At 30.6% G+C, this 18,849-nt stretch overlaps 1 protein-coding gene across 2 annotated transcripts in view; it reads left to right on the top strand.

The window, feature by feature from the left end:
- The window catches only part of ZDHHC17 (zinc finger DHHC-type containing 17), a 79,796-nt gene that overhangs the window by 53,862 nt on the left and 7,085 nt on the right, over window positions 1–18,849 (top strand). For both annotated transcript variants that reach the window (XM_006923775.3, XM_015598516.2), the window contains exons 9-14: window positions 4,878–5,020; window positions 6,382–6,482; window positions 13,517–13,641; window positions 14,721–14,783; window positions 17,376–17,469; window positions 18,387–18,470. In XM_006923775.3, the coding sequence (XP_006923837.1) occupies window positions 4,878–5,020; window positions 6,382–6,482; window positions 13,517–13,641; window positions 14,721–14,783; window positions 17,376–17,469; window positions 18,387–18,470 (610 nt within the window). The remainder of the gene's footprint in view (window positions 1–4,877; window positions 5,021–6,381; window positions 6,483–13,516; window positions 13,642–14,720; window positions 14,784–17,375; window positions 17,470–18,386; window positions 18,471–18,849) is intronic.

Below are 18,849 nucleotides of genomic sequence, written 5' to 3' on the forward strand. Positions count from 1 at the left end.
CCAAAATTAGCTTGAAATGGATTAAGGACCTGAATATAAGACCTGAAACAGTAAATTGCATAGAAGAAAACATAGGAACTAAACTCATAGAACCTTGGACTTAAAGAGGAGTCTATGAATTTGACCTCAAAGGCAAGGGAAGTAAAATTGAAAATAAACGAATGGGACTACATCAAACTAAAAAGCTTCTGCTCATCAAAAGAAACCATCAACAAGGTAAAGAGACAATTATCCGAATGGGAAAATATATTTGCAAGCAACACCTCAGATAAGTACTTAATATTTAAAATATACAAAGAACTCATACAACTCAATAACAACAAAAAGATCCAGTCAAAAAATAAGAAGAGGACCTGAACAGATACTTCTCCCTAGAGGACATACAAATGGCCAATAAATATATGAAAAGATGCTCAACATCGCTAGTTATTAGGGAAATGCAAATCAAAACCACAATGAGATCCCATCTCACACCTGTTAGAATGGCTGTAATCCACAGGACAGGTAATAACAAATGTTGGAGAGAATATGGAGAAATGGGAACTCTCATACACTGCAGGTGAGACTGCAAATTGGTACAGCCACTATGGAAAACAGTATGGAGGTTCCTCAAAACACTAAGAATTGATCTACCATATTATCCAGCAATGCCTCTACTGAGTATTTACCCCAAAGACTTGAAAACCCATATCCAAAAAGATATTGGCACACAGATGTTCATAGTAGCATTATTCACAGTGGCCAGAACATAGAAGCAACCGAAATGTTCTGATATAGATGATTGGCTAAGGAAGCTGTGGTACATATATACAACGGAATATTACTTAGCCATAAGAAGAGATGAAATACTGCCATTTGCAACAACATGGATACACCTTGAAATAATCATACTAAGCAAAATAAGCCAGGTAGAAAAAGGTTGAAAATCACATGGTATCACTTATATGTGGAATATAAACCTAAAAGCAACAAATGAACAGGACAAACAGAGACTCATGGACATGGAGAATGGACTAGTGGTTACCAGGGAGGAGGGAGGAAAAAGTAAAATGTTAAAAATAAATAAATAAAGTCAATTGATTAACAACCTTAAAAAAATTTTAAATACTTAGTTGTAAATCTAACCAAATGTATAAAGTATTTGTATACTGAAAATTTTTAAATATCAGTGAAAGAAATGAAAGATGTTCTAAATAAATGGAGAGACATACTGTGTTCATGAATTGTTCATAGCAATGTCATTGTCCCAAAATTGATACATAGATTTTTCAATTAAATAATTCCAGCAAATTTTTGTTTATGTAATCAAAATTATAAAAGTTTTTTTTATGGAAAGGCAATAGATTTAGAATAGCTAAAACAGTTTTGAAAAAGAAAAATTACACAATTTTAAGACCTGCTGTATAACTTTAATAGTCAGGACTGTGGTATTGCTAGAGAAATAAACTCACAGATCAGTGGAAAAGACTAGATAGCCCAAAAATAGAACTACAGAAATATATCCACTGACTTGTCAGAACTGCAAAAGCAGTTCAGTTGAAGAAAGATAGCCTTTTCAACAAATGATGCTGAAGCATTTGGACATGCATAAGCAAAGAAATAAAATAAGCCTCTACTTAAATCTCACAGCATATTAAAAAAACTCAAAATGGTTCACATACTTAAATGTAAAATGTAAAACTATAAAAGTTTTAGGGAAAAAACCCCAGAAAATTATCAGAATCTAGGGCTAGGCAAAGAGTTAGACTTGACACAAAAAGCGTGATCCATAAAGTAAAATTCATCAATTGGACTTTATCAAAATTAAAAACTTTAGTTCTATCAAAGACCCTGTTACTAGGATGAAAAAACAGTGTATAGACTGAGAGGAGGATTTTCCATATATCCAATAAAGATTTTCAAAATATATAAAGAACTTTCAAAACTCAAAAGTAAAATCAAACAATCCAATTAGAAAATAGGCTAAAGACATGAAGAAAATATTTTACCAAAGAAGATATAAAAATGGCAGATAAGTATATAAAAAGATGTTCAATGTCATTTGTCATTGGGGAAATGCAAATTAAAACCAGTGACATACTTTTATACATCTATCAGAATAACTAAAATAAAAAGTTTTGAAAACACCCAATGCTGGTGAGGATGCAGAGAGATGGATGGATCCCTCTTACATTCCTGGTAGGACTATAAACCAATACAGCATCCTAGAGAATAGTTTGGCAGTTTTAAAAAAACAAAAACAAAAAAGGAACTTAACATGCAATTACCATACAACCCAGAAAATTCACTCTAAGGCACTTATACCAGAGAAGCGAAAACATGTTAACAAAACCTGTATGTGAATGTTTATTTTATTCATAAGAGCCCCAAACTGGAAATAACCCCAAAGTCCTTCAGTGGGTGTATGGTTAAACAAACTGCGTGGTACATTCATACTTTGGAATATTCCTCAGAAATAAAATGAAATGAAGTAATTGTATATATAATAACCTGGATGAATCTCCAGAGAATTATGTTGAGTGAAAAATTCAATCTTATTAGGTTGTATACTGTATAATTCCATTTATATAAAATTCTTGAAGTGACAGAATTATAAAAATGTAGAACAGATTAGTGGTTGCTAGAGGTTAATATGGGGTTCAGGTAGGGTAGGAGGAAATTTACTATAAAGGGACAACATGGGGAGTCTTCGTAGCAATGGAAATATTCTATATCTTAGCTGTATCGATGTCGGTATCTTGGTAGTGGTATTGTACTATTGTTTTGCAAGATGTTAGTCATTGGAAGAACCCGATTAAAGGGTACTTGGGATTTGTCTTTGTTATTTACAACTGCGTGTGAATCTGCAGTTTTTTCAAAATAAAACGTTGCATTAAAAAATAGGTTATAGAAATTATAGAAGCTAGATGGTGGATATACGGGTATTTAGTATAAAATTCTTTCAAATGTTCTATATATTTGAACATTTCATAATAAAATATAAGATAAAATAGATTTCTCATATCTACCAAAGCAGTGTATCACCATTACCCCTTGATAATATTATAATATGTATATTAAATGACAGTATGAAAAGAAATCTAGAAACCCTATGCATAGGTATTTATCTAAGTGAAATGAACTTATGTTACACAAAAACCTGTATGTGAATGTTTATAGTGGCTATATTCACAATCATCAAAAACTGAAAACAACCCTAATCCCTTAGGTGGAGAATTTTTAAAAAAACTGATACATCCTGTAATGGACTACTACTCAGCATTAAAAAAGTAATAAACACAATACCATGGATGAATGTGAAATGCTTTCTTTAAATGAAAGAAGCCAGACTTAAAAGAGCGCATTTAGTATGATTCCATTTATATGACATTTCTGCAAAAAAAAAAAAAAGTAGAGGGACAGAGTTAGAGTCATATTAATGTTTGCCAGGGGCTGGGACTGGAGACACAGGGTATTTTGGAGCTTGATAGAACTGTTCTGTCTTATTTTTGTTCTAGTTATACAACTGTGTATGTTAATCAAAACTCAAAATCGTACACGAAAAAGGGCGAATTTTATTATATGTAAATTGTATCTTAATTTTTAATAATGAAAAAATGTGGTTTTGCTGAGGGAAAACAAGTATCTTAACTAAAAAAAAGCCAAATTACAGATAATTTTAGAATATACTTTTTTAGATGATATGTGTCCTCCTTCTCTCCTACCAATACCTACTCTTACCTACAAAAAAAAACACTCTTTCTTCCTAGTTATAAATCTTCTCTAATACCTTGAGGTAAATTTGAAAGAATTTTATACTTCTCAAATTAGGGGTGAAAAAAACAAATTAGAAGGATTAGTTATTTTATTACAGCATAAAATTAAACTCTGAAGTTGATATGTTTAATTATTAGTCTAAGTTAAAATTACATATTTAGTTCAGAAAATGAATTATAGTGGTTGAATTGGGAAAGACATGGCCATTTATATGAATAAGTATTTCACTAAAAGCCAACAGTATGAAAGGGATGCTAAAAAAAGTATAATATAATCTTAGCCTTCAGACAAGTAAACATTCTATGAGGAAAGTAATGTTTATTTATACTCTAAGCTTCATTAGAACACAGCTGGAATATCATATAGTTTTGTTACCTGACATAATTTGAAAAACTTGATAGCTGAGTATAAGTTTGTGAAGGGCTGTTATGTGGAAGAGGCAAAGACTTAACTTTGTGTTGCTCTGAAAATACAGTTGTGATACATGTTAACAGGAAATAGGTTTTTATACTTAGAATTGTGGACTTTCTAATAACCAGACCAGTATAAAAATGAAATAGAACTACCTCTGGAGTATTAAGCACTCTGCTTTGATAGGTGTTCAATGGTACATAATCTCAATTCTATGGACTCTGGTGCCCAATAGGTTATTTGATTTTATTTTCTATCTCATTTTAAGGTTTTGATATACTGTTTTATATGTATCATTCAAAATGTCTTCTTGAGGCTAAGCATCCTCAGTTTCCTTAGTTCTTAGACCATCAGTCTCTAGTTATCAGTGCCCCTGGTAAAATGGGAGGTTATTCATCATAAACTGTTTTCTAGCATGTCCACATGTTAGCAAGTGGTACTGCTCTCTCCTACATCTGAACGTCTAGACTCACTCCTATAACTTCTATTTTCATTTTCCACAATTTTAACCAAGTACTTTTAAATTATGTATTTATTACCTGTCTCCAAAAGACAGAGGCCAGCATCTTGAATAGTACCTGCATATAGAGAGCATATTTGAATGAATTTCACCCTCTGTTGCATGTTTTCACAAAGGTAACTTAAAAATGATTCACGTTGAAATTACTTGAAACATGCAAAACTTTCTAATTGTTTTTTATTCTGTACAGGAATTTCGGCAAAAAGTAATGCTAGGAACTCCTTTCCTAGTTATTTGGCTGGTTGGGTTTATAGCAGACCTAAATATTGATTCTTGGCTCATTAAAGGGCTAATGTATGGTGGTGTTTGGGCTACAGTACAATTTCTTTCAAAGTAAGTATATTATTTTAAAATATATTTTTAACTATATGAAAGAATATAATTTGGATCCAGCTATATAAAAGAATGTTTTGTCTGTTTAGAATACTGCTTTTTTGTAACATGCTTCATATCTTAATTTAATGTTAAAGAATTTTGGCAAATTTATATATGAAATATTTTAAAATTTTAACATTGTTAAACCGAGTCTAAAGGTACTTTCAATGACAGCCTAGCATCTGTTTTGAAAGGCTAAAATATAGTTTTAAAACATTTCAGTAAAAATGAACTTGAGTTTGTTGAACTGTCAATGTAACATACACATTGTTTATTTGTAGGTAATTATAATGCTTGAGATTAACTTTCCATAGAAATTATATTTTCTTTGGTCATAGACAGTGTATAAGAAAAGAGGTTTCATTTTAGTAGTAAGGTAGAGTCTAAGCATATGAAGTAGGCTCAGTTTTTTTTTTTTTTCTCCTTTCTCTTTTTCCTTTAAACATTGTGATCATTCCTTTTTCTTTTGTCCTTAGATCCCATTGCCCTAAGGTTGCCCGTCCAGCAAACCTAGGCGGGTGCCTGTGATCCAGAACTTCCCATCTAACTTCCATTCCTTTAGTACTTTGTCTTCACCTGAATTTCCAAAAAAGAGTTCTGAAAATAATTCACACAGAGATGAGAATGTCTAGTAATACACTAATGTGTTAACTCTCTGGAAGGGGCTTAATTCTAGGTAATTAATCTATTTTAGAGTTTCTAGGAGCATCAAGGGCTATTTTAAATAGGAATTCACCAAGACTTTCTATTTAGCCTACATGGATGGTTGATCCTGCTTATGTTTGATAAACTTTATTAATATTTATTTTTCCTGAATTCTAAATACTGTAAATAATGACCTTCAATTCCACTAAATTAGCAGTTCATTCTACTTGAAAAGATGTGCCGAGAGCTTAACCAGGAGTATGTCGGTAAGGAGAAGTAATGATGAAATACAAAAACATGAGGGTTGCTTTGTACTTATTTGTCAAAACTATAACATTTTCAGTGAATAATATGCTGAATGATAGAGTTACTATTTATATTAAAGATGAGTTTTTGATATAAGAGCATAGTACACTGAAATTTTGAAAATGAAAAGTAAATGGAATATAATTTTAACTCTTGGTGAATTAAAAGGAGCTTCAAAATCTTGAATCAGCCAATCACCTGAGAACTCATTTATAAAAACAGTCTTGGTTTTTAAGCATCCTGGACTTCTGGGTTTTGATTAAACCAGAGTTTACTATGCAAAACATGTAATTTTCATTTAAATAAGTAAATCCTCATTTTTACAATGAAATATAGAGCTCAGGTTTTATAAAATTTGTGTTTTACAGATCCTTTTTTGATCATTCAATGCATAGTGCATTGCCCCTTGGAATATATTTGGCAACCAAATTCTGGATGTATGTCACATGGTTCTTCTGGTTTTGGAATGATATCCTTTGGTTATAAAGGTCATATCTAATGCAATTTTTGTTATTTAAACAAATATTTAATAATTTAACATTAGGACTAAACTCATTAGCTATAGTAGAACAGTATTTCTAGAAAATATTGTTTTTAACTTGTTTCCTATTGAATAGATTGCTTTTGAAAGCTGCTTTTAATAACATCAATAATAATAGCTACCATTTATTTAGTGTTTAAAGGGCATTTTCTTAAAAACTGTTCTCATTTAATACACATCATATATGTTAATATTGTTGCTTCCATTTTATAGATGACAAAATTTAGGCTTAAATAGATTTGACTTTTATACTCGCCTGAGGCCACACAGCTAGTCTGTTGGTAAAGCTGAGCTCAACATATTTGTCTGATTCTATAACACATATTCTAAACCTTCCTTCTAAACTATGATTTTTATGTTTTAGTATCAAACTATTTTATCTAAATATTCTTTTAATTTTACAAGTTATTATTTTGCCGTTGTAGATAACAGTTTAATTTTCTTTTTTGCTTCATAAAACGCATATAATGCTGTATCTTCAGCAGATAATTTCAATGTAGTGTACTTTTAAAAAGTAATAAAATTTTAAATTGTAAATGTATGTGTACATGTGTGTATATCAGAGAAGGCCAATGTCAACCTTTGAGATTTTTACAAAGAAAAAGTTGTTAAGATAGTCTGATTTATTATAATAAAGGCAAATGTTTCATAAATGTTAATAAGTCATTTTCAAAAGATTATAAGATATATTTTAAATGAGTGCAGTTTTCTGTGACTTGTACCTTGAATGATTTTGAATGATTCTCATTAATATTTGGTTTCACTTCACAGTCTTGCATGACATAATGATGTATTCTTTTTGTTAATTTGTCTTGTATTTTAGTTGAAAAACAAAACATGCTTATTTGATTTTTGAGAATAAGGCACAATTATAGCTACACTTGTAATTCTTATATTTTCATAGTATTATATGATTACTTTCAGAAAAGTATAGTACTTTTTAAATACTTCCTTAGTTTAAGTATCTATTGAAATTTTTTCTTGTCATAGTTTTCACTAGCCCATCTAGCTTTGTATCATACTTTGACTTAAAAATTGTTCTTCATGTATGTTTTAAGCATTATAATTGTCTTATTGGGATATTTTAGTATGAGTAAAACAGATTTGCTTGTTTTCATTACCTCAACTATTTTAAATTTATAAAAGAGCACTGACCTCTGAAATGACTTTAGTATTCCAGACATATTTTCTAGCTTTATTTCCTAAATTGGACAGTGAATTTTATGTGCAAGAGAAAAAATTAGTTCCCATCTCAAAATACTTTTAGACTTGCTGAACTCTTAATCTGTTATACATGTAATTGGAGAAAAGTAGGAAATTTAGTAAATTATCAAATAATGAAAACTTTATGCCAGGCAGTTTTAAGTAGCGTAATTTGAATTTTTTTCTTTTCTTTATTTGGATATAGGGGAAAAAATAGCTATGCAAGTTTTCAAAGCTGGGGAGTCGAGAATGTGAGAGGCAGATTTTGAAGGGAACGCCAGAACAATCAAGTCTATTTAACTGTCCTGTTTGAATAATTCTGCCTTTAAAATAGATTGGGATACAGTTCCTTTTTAAAATAACACTGAATAAATTGCACGTTAATTTAATTTTAAATAAAAATTGTAGTACGAGAATACTAAGTTTTATACTTGTCTGTAAAGGAGGGATGATCATAAAACTGTCTCTGAGAATTCTTGAAAAGATTAATATAGTTTAGGGCATACCTGACATGTAAAAAATGCTAAATAAGTACCTGTTATTATTTATATATGACTTTTTAAATCTAAGTTTATGTCCCAATGGGCTTTAAATGTGCATTTACATATTGAATGTTTGTATATGTGCATATGATACTCATGCAATGTGGAATGAAATCACAAATAACTTTAAATTGTGGTTATGAAAAAAACTTTTATACTTCTCTATAATATAAAGAACCATATCTCTAGGTCCTGTGTGATTTTAGAGCTACATTTTTTTTGTTTTTCAGCATTAAATTTTTGAGGTCAGAGAGAGAAGCTCAAGAAGCTTGTAGGAAGGCAACAGTAAAGAGTCAAGATTAATTTATAATGGATACACAAAGGATGTTAGTCAGGAAAAGTATAAGGTAATGATTAAGATACAGAGATAAAATAGCAGCAACTGTCAGGGACAGCCTCTTGCTGACCTCAGTCTCCTTGCTGTTGCTTCTGCCACTTTCTTCATGCAACTAATCACTACATATGTAATTGAAACTGATTAGACTAGTTTTGAAAAATAGAATTACAGTCAGTTTTCATTATTTATGGTAGTTATGCACTGTAAAGTTGCTGCAAATACCCATTGTTCCTAGGAGAAAAAGATTAGTTTAGATTCCTGTAAGCCTCTGGTCACAACATTTTTGTCAGCCAATCAGTACATAACCCTCCCTGTTTTACATGTTTCGGTTTAAAAACCAAATTTAATATTGTTGATTCATCAACATTGAACTCATAGCCAACAGCACTGTAACCCTTCCTTGAATATCTAACAAAGCATATCTAACACATGTATTTTCTCTGTAAGGCACATTATAGCTTTCTGTCACTTAGGAACATTACATAGTACTTCAGCACTATACTTGGAGGTCATTTAAAAAGGCAAAATCACCCAACAAAAAGCACAAAAATGTGAAAAATATAGCCCTAGATAGACTATAAAAAAAGGCAGTTGTTTAGTGTATGAAGACAAGAGATTATTGCCTTGTTCAACTTGGCTATAAATGTGTGCTGAGGGTGACTCATATTACTTTCCACTTTGTGTGCATATCTATAAATTACTGCAGAAACACTGTGAGTATTGATTTGGGGATTATAAATAAATTTTTAGTGAGGATCAATGTTATGTTTTTCATAATATGATACCCAACTTAAGTGTTTTTGTGGAGATGCATTTTATGTTGATATAATCTATTTGTTTTAATAAGTTCTTATTCTTTTTTACTATTAAATAATTATCACCCCATTAAACACCTTATATTTATTCAGTGCTTTTTGGTTTATAGCTCTTTGAGGTATTTTACTTGGTTCTTAGAACAATTCTTTGAGATTAAAAAAATAAACTATACAAATTATAACGCTATTTTCTAACCAGTGGAAAATTGAGGTTCAGAGAAGTTGTGTGTCTTGCTCAAATTCACAAAGGTAGGTGATTATCAAGAGTCTGGTGTAGAACCACCCTTTTGACCTGATACAGTTCTCTTCCAACATCTTTAAACTATACTCTGAACATAATTTTAAGTTCCTAAAGTTTCCTGTAAAGCAATTTCGCAACCTCTAGAAAGAGCTTTAAAAATACCCTTTGATCTCTTAATCATTCATAAGATCAGATATTTATTTACTACTACATTTATCATAGTACTATTATAATAGGGAAAAATGGAAACAACCTAAATATTCAAACTGAATACAGGCATAATTTCTTAAGTTACACTATATATGGTATGGAATAAAATAGCCATTAAAATACTTTTCTAACACACAGTGATATGGGCTAATACTTAGGATATAATAAGTGAAAAAACACTAAATTTACAGAGTAATTCTAATTTTAAATGCACAGAGTTTGAGAACTCAAGGCGAGTTTATGTAGTTTTAGCAGTGGTTATCTCTGGGTGTTAAATTTTTGAGTGATTTTATCTTGCGTCTTGTCCTTTTATTTATTGGAAAATTTTGTTCATTGTCCATGCTTCTTTTATAATAATCAGCTCTAAAATTCACTGTCATAACCAGTTCAGTCAGCTGTGGTTGGTACCACTATTGAAGTATTGACATAGGTTATTAGAAATTTTTGTCTAAAAATAAATTTTTCAGTCAGTTTAAAATTTTAAACTAAAGATAGATATGAAGAACTTCTAGAGTGTGGGTTGATTACATATATAAAAAGAGTGCAAAATGCTCATTTTTACATTTCTCTGCATTTTCCTCAAGCATTTTTTTCTAGAGTTTATTAAGACTTCTTCAATTTTCTGTATCTTTCCTAATTTCCTTCTCATATCCTCTAACTTTTTTAATACCTGTCTTCTGGTATCCAGTCATCACTTTCTATGAATTTCAACAATATTGCTATAAATATTCTTATATCTTTTTTGAGCACATGTGCAAAGTTTCTGTGAAGTCATTTGAAGATATTCTTTAAGTTCTTATATATATTTGACCTACTGTTTATAATGAATAATGTGAAGGGAGGAGCTGGTATCTTCCTTTTCTCTTATTAGAGAAGTCATTGCTCTCACACACCCTTTCCTCACTCAGTCGCAAGTGATATTCCTGGTTTACAGATGGCCACCTTCTCCCTAAGAGAGCATGAGAGATCTTCTTTTTAGAAGGCCACAGTTCTGTCACATTAGGGTCCCACCTTGATAACCTCTTTTAACCCTTAATTATCTCCTAAAAACCTTAACTCCAGGTATACTCACAATAGAGGTTAGGGCTAGACATATGAATTCGCAGGCATGTGGCCTAGAGTGGGATTCTGAGTTTGTCTTCCCGTCTACATTTTTCATGCTACTTAATAACAACTGATAGTGGTATTAGGAACTCCCCAGGCATCCTGTCTCACTAGAATCTTCTTTCCTTGAACTCCAGTCTGAAGAGTATGATGTGGTGTGGCTTGTCCCCTTTCTAAAGTTCTGGTGTTTTGAGGGCCAGTTGGTAGGTTTGATTTACTGTTTTGGGTTCATTTTGTTGGGTATTATGGTAAATTAGAGCCGCATTTCACAGTAGGCGTCAGAATAACATCCCAGCAGATTAAAGAATTAAATGTAAAAAAAGATTTTGTAAATATTTAAATGAAAACATTGATGACAAATATTTGTTTTATCTCTAATTGGAGAACTGTTTAAACATGAAAGCACATGCAAATTAAGACCATAAAATAACACTTTTGCCTCTAAAATGGCAACATTTTTTTCTTTACTCAGTGCTAATGCAAATGTAGTAATCAAGCAATATAAACCTGTTGCTAGTGGTGTTATAAATTTGGTTGGTTTTTCTGGAAATAATCTGACAATATAAAATATATATTTCTCCTTAAAAATGTACATACACAAAGATATTTTTCTGTAATATTTAATAACCTAAGACAGTCTTCTTAGTACTTTGGGGAGGCAATATAGCATAGATAATAAAAAGCTGGATTTTAATACCTGCTCTACTCTAATCTACTCTGTAACCTTGGACTACTTAACCTCTGCCTCAGTTTTGTCATCTGTAAAGTAGGGATAGCAGGATTTATCATAGAGTTCTCAAACAGCTTAAATGCCACATAGTTGTTGATTAATGACCATTATTTTATTAAGGTTAATAAATATGCTATGATCCCAGTGTGATAAAAAATGCACAGTGCCAAAAATAAAGGAAGTTATCTCTGAGTTGTGGAATTATTGCTTTGTCTTTATACTTCTTAGCATTTTCTAATTTTCTTCAGGAATAAAGGTTGTTTTAAGCCTTTACAAAAAACAGCTATGCCATTTATAGAGCGTCTGTTACAGTTAAATTTTAAAAAGTAGCTAGTTTGACCTGTTGGTAAAGCTAAATTCAAACTATTATTTGAAGATATCTAATCTCTTTTAAAGAACAAGCAAAGAAATTTTAAGTTCTTCTTGATAATATCCCTTTGAAATCTGTAGTTATTTATTGAGTTCGTAGTTAGTCTCCTGCAAACTTCATCCAGGCTATGATAACTTGACCTACTTATTTACATGTTAGCACCTTTTTGAAACTGATACAGTAAGTAAAGGTAGTGCCCCTGAAAATTGCCTGGGTTTAGCATTCTTTGCACATTTACCCTGCTTTATTCTCAAATTTTTAGCTTTTGGAACAACTGAAAATTTGATGTTCTGTTTATTACTCTCCGCTGTCTATGCCAGTGCATTTTCTGAAATAAGGATGGCGAAAGGTGGGAGATACCAGGGTCTAGAGAATGAGATACCACTTTTGTATATGACAGGTGATGATAATTACTCATTTTCTTCTTCCTTTTTTCTCCTGTATTTTAAGTGATTATTTAGTGTTTTGATATTTACCAAACAGGATCATTTTATTCAAAACACTGTTCTTTTTTTGTATTTCATAAGAAATGTAAATAGTGTGTATATGTGATAATGCCCAAAAATCTTACAAAATTATTGTATGATACTGTACCTACATAAAATCATGAAAATGAAAGCTGGCTATTCCAGACATTTTGGTGTCTCAAATGTATTGCGTTAGCAACATTATTTTTCTTAGTGTTTTTAAATTAAAAGTCTTTGATTCTTCACTTACATTTATAAATACCTAGTACATTTGATATATTTTTGTTAGAAAAATGTGAACATAGAAACTTTGTTTTAAGTAACTTTATAAATATTTTTTCTAAAATTAAGATCAACTTGAATGTGTTCAAAAAGGCAATAGAGAATTTAAAAGCAGTCTTTTACATATATGAATATTATATCTTAAGTGTTTGGTAGATATATAAAGATTTTAATGCATATAAATGAAGTAATATGTTAATTATGTTGAACATGAGAAATCTCTTCATTTTTGTCAAGAAATAATGACCATTTTAAAATGATGTATTCAATGAATTTTTAATGTATTCACTGACTTAAAAAGTGTCTGATAAGCCTACATGATTTAAAAAGTTTATAAAAAAATCAGTTTTACTTTTTACATTTAGTTTTGAACATAATGGAAAAATGTATCTATTTTGATGTAATAGATAAACCAGCTTGTATAGTAGATGTAATTTATTTTGATGTAATAAATAAACCAGCCTGTGTAGTAGATGTAATCCATTTCAATGTAATAGATAAACCAGCTTGTATAGTAGATGTAAACTATTTTGATGTAATAAATAAACCAAGTTGTATTTTTTGATTGGCATTTTTTGTAGTAAAATTTTATGAATTATAAGTTTACCTATAAGAGTAACTCATTTATCATTACTTCTTTAGATTCCTTAACTTTAAGCACATCTCAACTTTTTATTTATCCATCTTCCATTCCTTGCCAATAGTGTTGCACTTTTCTACAATTTTGGGAAATCTTGGAAATCAGATCCAGGGATAATTAAAGCTACAGAAGAACAAAAGAAAAAGGTAGCAAGATATAATTTAACTAGTCACATGTGTTTCACTGCCAAATTATTAGTATTTATAGCAGATATTAGAGTACAAAGGAAGACTGTCTTTTAGAATTTAAAGAAATTTCAGACCAAAATGAGGTTATGTATAGTTGATGCTCGCACTTGGTGCTCTTGTGATACCTGTCCTTATACTTTCATGACATTTTATAATTTCATATTTCTCTTATAAGGCTATGTAATAGCCTTGAGGTGTAAATACAATATTTTAAACATTTCTGTAAACCCTCAGCAAATAATATCTACTCAGTAAATATTGAGTGACTGTAAACTGGAAGGCCAATAAATTGGTCAACAGTGCTAATATATCACTCCAAAAACTGAAATATTTGTGTGTGTATGTGTGTGTGTATATATATATATATATACATATGTATGTATGTGTATGTATATATATTTGTATATAATCTAGGGCACCTCTCACCTATGGTGCAGGTACTTAGGAAACTCAATTTATTATTTAAAGATGTTAAGTAAGTAGAGACTTGGAATAGAGGCAGGATTATTTTAAGAGCTATTTTATCTAGTTTCTGTACACAAAACAAGTCCTGATGAATTATTTCTGTCTACAATAAACTAAAATACTGTCATGTTCTTATGGTCTAATCCCCCTTTTTCTACGCTACATAGAGATTGTACTCTTACATTAGTATTCTTCAGACATTACTGCTAATTGGTTTTCCAGGTTTCCTTAGTCATAATCCAGTGCTGAAAATCCAGTTCTTTTTGGATTTAGGTTTATTTTCATGTCTTAATCATCAAAATCTAATCAGACCAGTTTTTACAGTAGCTAACTTAGTTTTATTCTCAGAGGAATATTCTCATAACTAAGTTTAGGGTTTCCTTTTCATATTAAGAAATAAAATTCCTATATTCATACTGTAGTGAATTAGAAGTAAATGAACAAAAGATTTTATTTGAACTAAAACATTGGTTAATTAAAGATGAACATCATGTTTATTGATTGATATTGATGGCACAATAGTTGGTGAACATTGTTCAGTTTTGAATAAAATATATTTTTTTAATTCACAGACAATAGTTGAACTTGCAGAGACAGGAAGTCTGGACCTCAGTATATTCTGCAGTACCTGTTTGGTAGTATTTTTTTCTTTATTTTTCCCTCTCCTTCCCCTAGCAGTGGCATAGCATAGAGGGTGTGAGGAATAAGGAGAACAGTTTCTTCTGCTTTTTGGTTGAGCACATCTCATACCTGCCAAGAAAAATGGTAATAGACCATGGTACAAGAGGAAAAACGGTAAAACAATGTTTCCTCAGTGTGCTTTTTCCCTCTGATGGTAGAACTTCACTCCATTTCTGATTCAGAAGATGCCGTTCATTCGTATTCATTCTTTGTTTCTCTCTTAAAATGTAATTCAAGAATAAAAAACTAAGTAGTAAAGCCTTATTTTAAGGTTTAGTGTGATTTCTTAATACTATAGTTTTTTCTATTTACATTTTAAGAAAATTCTTATATTTCAGGGTCATAGTGGGAAAATTCATTAGATAACTTTTCAGGTAACATGGCCTCCAAACTGTTTCAGTCTGTCTATATTAGAATGTTTATGCAACTTTGAGCACTATTTTATCATTGATATTAAAAGTTGTCATCTTCAACCAGGTCAAAGATTTAAGATATATATGAAATTAAATAGTGTTTACTTATGGAATCAGGTATAGTAATATTGACTTTATTTTATTATTATAGACATCAGATTTCTATAGAATAGTACTGTTTAGTGTTTTAATTATTTCTTGCTTAATTTTTATAATTAGTTCTTGTGAAAAATGTATAAACCACCACAACGGGTACACCATGTTTTTCTACATGGAAATTGAAATATCTTCAAATCATACCTGAAACTAAATGCTTTTTTATACCTTTAAGTTATAAATTACAACTGAATTAATGTCTTAATGTTTGAATAATAAAATAGTTTACGGTTAAGAAATGAGTTTTTTTTTGAAACTGACCTCTAATGCTACATTTTTTAAGTTGTTTCATTTAACATTCTTTGACCAAACAGTCATGATTTTGAATATTCAAAATATCTACTGCTTTACTTTTAGTAGCAACTTTAGGGTGCTGACTAGATTCTTTTGTATTTCCAAGCATTCTTTAAAAAAGTATTATATCCTGTAGTCAAGAATGCATTGCTGATGTATTTGCCACATGGCAAACAAATTCGTTATAGAGTTACTCAGTACAGTTAAGTATTTTAGGTAAGAACAAGGCTATTTTTGTCATCATAGGATAAATGTTTTATTACATATTATATTCTTGTAAGCTGTGTACTTCTGGATAGATAATTTAATGTTGTAAAGTAAAAAGCATATCCTATTATAAAATGATTCAAATGGACAGAAGTATTTGTCATATGGGTATCCTTCACTTTGATAAATAGACAAGTCCCTAAGAATACACATGTAGATCAGAATTTTTTAAAAATTAATTACCCTGTAAGTGAACTGAAGAGACTTATATTCAGGAGCCTTGTGTCTGTCTTTAGTTTAGAATTCATTGACAAGCGAATTCCCAAAGGGGAAATGTAGCTGCAGGTTGGAAGTGGGTGTAGAATTTGTTTGATATACCCTACTGCTTTCTCTTAAATAGATTTCGTCTCATATCTTTGGTGAAGAATAACTTACCCTTTTCTTTGGTCCACAGATCATTTTAGTACATGTAAGAACTACATAGTCCACCTATCCCTTTTTCTAAGTACCTCAGAATAGTGTATAATCTTATGCATACTATTAGAAAAATAGCAGTGCTTTTGTTGAAACATCAGTGAAGGATATTATATATTTTGTTTCTGGCCTAGATTAATAACTCTGTTGTTGTACATCCAGCATTGGGACTACCAGTCCTTTGAAGATCACTAATAGATTCTTGTTTTCACTTGGCTGATTTAAAGTAATGTAGAGTTAAACATTTCCCAATACTTAAAACATCATAAACATGTATTCTTTATTGACTTAAAAGTGAATAATGTATTTTGTGGAGTTTTTTTTGCAAGGAATAGGGACTACCTAAACTTCCTAAGCATGTTGTACTTTCTTAGATATCGTCATGCATTTCAGCAGGGTACATGCTGTACCTTAATCTGAGCCCACAGGAGACACTAAAAGAGAAATGGATGTGAATATTTATTGTTTTTTGCTAGATTTGTTAACTGGGAAGAATCATATATTAAATGATTTTGAATTTTAAAAGCTGCTTTTATTCACTTCTAACTTGACCTTCCTTTTACTAAGAAACACTTTCATTTTTTTTAAAGAATAACTAGTATCATGACCATTAATCATAATAAATTTTTATTTACAAACCTAAAGAATGATGTTTTTATTATTCAGAAATTTGAGGGATATGAATTAAATATAGTACCATTCATTCAAACAGCAAATTGGTCTTTGATTCTTAATCATTTTTGCAAATTAATGATTCTACTCCATTCTTGAGCTTATATTCTGGAGTAGCTTTATCTTTTTCTTCTTTGTTGTTGCAGTTGAAATTTTATTAAACAAAACAATAATGATTTTTGTTTTTTCCCCCTTTGGAAAACTTGATATAAATTTTTCCAAAAAAATATAGTTTTATTTTTTCATAAGTATATTTTGAGAAAATAAATGTTCAGCTTTCCTTTCTTAGGTATAGTGCCTTTCATAATCTTTTAACATGCCTATTAACAGATACGGAAACCAGTGAGGTCCAAACATTGTGGTGTATGCAACCGCTGTATAGCGAAATTTGATCATCATTGCCCATGGGTGGGTAACTGTGTAGGTAAGTTTTATTAGTAATTTCTAAATATGTTGTTCATTTAAGTTAGGTAATTAATAAAGTACAGTATTAAAGCAGATAGTAGAAAGTTCATTCTTGTACTCTACTGTATATTCCCATTCTCCTCATCATCTGGTTGACAAAACAGCATCTCAGTTGAGCAGGAGAGGGAAAAAAGTTATAAAATCAGTCTAGAAAATATTGATATAATTTCTCTATCATTTTTTTCTGGTCCCTACTCTTTTCTGTTTGCTCCACTGGAGAATAGTGAAATCGATAAGGAGGCAGATAGTATTGTTTTTTAGTTTTTTGAGAAGACTCATATATTAAATAATTTTGAATTTTAGTTATACTAGAGAAAAGGTAAAAATATTTGAAAGGATATTAGTACAGAGGCAGAGAGGAATGACGGATAAGAACTCTACATACCTCATTGTTCAAGAATGGTATAGTCTGATAGACTAAGTGATCTGAGAGATGGCTCTGGGAATTTTAAGAGGTAACATCAGGGAAACATTATAAAAATTGTGTGACTTTCTTGGGGGGAAGCCTTTGGAAAGTTGCATTATAAAGTTTATAAAAGTAAAGCTAAAATAGGGTTATTTTAAACATCACAAAGCACACAGTAGGATTAAAGCTCAGAATTCTTATTTAATTTGGTTCATTGGGACTCTTGCCTTCAGAATGAATATCATTGCAGTCATCACATTTTTGTGTGTAATTACAAGCATTCTTATTTTAAGACTATTAAAACATTTTTTTTGAAGAACATTTTCTAAAATACTAATGTATGTGATTATTGTCTAAGTTCTGTTGTACCTTTCACGGCAATCCCCCCTACTCTACCCACCCCTCCACAGAATATTTCCAGTTGTTTTTTTTTCCTAGCTGAAAAAAACTGCTCCTTTGTTGTTCTTTAGGTGCAGGCAACCATAGGTACTTTATGGGCTACCTATTCTTCTTGCTTTTTATGATCTGCTGGATGATTTATGGTTGTATTTCTTGTGAGTACAATTAGTTTTTTCTCTTCTTAAAACATAAGTGTTTGCATATTCATGTTTACCATATTAACAAAAAATATAATGACAAAAGTTTTAACAAAATTATCGTTTGGGGCATCTCAATGCAATGAAGTATACAGAAAAAATTAGATAATAGAACTATGGAACAAGTTCAACATACAGTGTAGGCAACAGAATTGTCAGTTAACTACCTTCTAATAATGTGCGTCCCCTGAAAAACATGTTGGCTTAGTAGCGTTTGAAAAACTTCTGGGTAAAATACACCAACATCTTTCACATGACTTGCTTTACTCTGGTAGTTTATAGATTTTATGATTGTGCTAGTTACTCTTTCTTACCAAGTAGGAAAATATAGTTGAAG

Source organism: Pteropus alecto, unplaced genomic scaffold (assembly GCF_000325575.1).
Source record: "Pteropus alecto unplaced genomic scaffold, ASM32557v1 scaffold76, whole genome shotgun sequence".
Classification (NCBI taxonomy): Eukaryota; Metazoa; Chordata; class Mammalia; order Chiroptera; family Pteropodidae; genus Pteropus; species Pteropus alecto.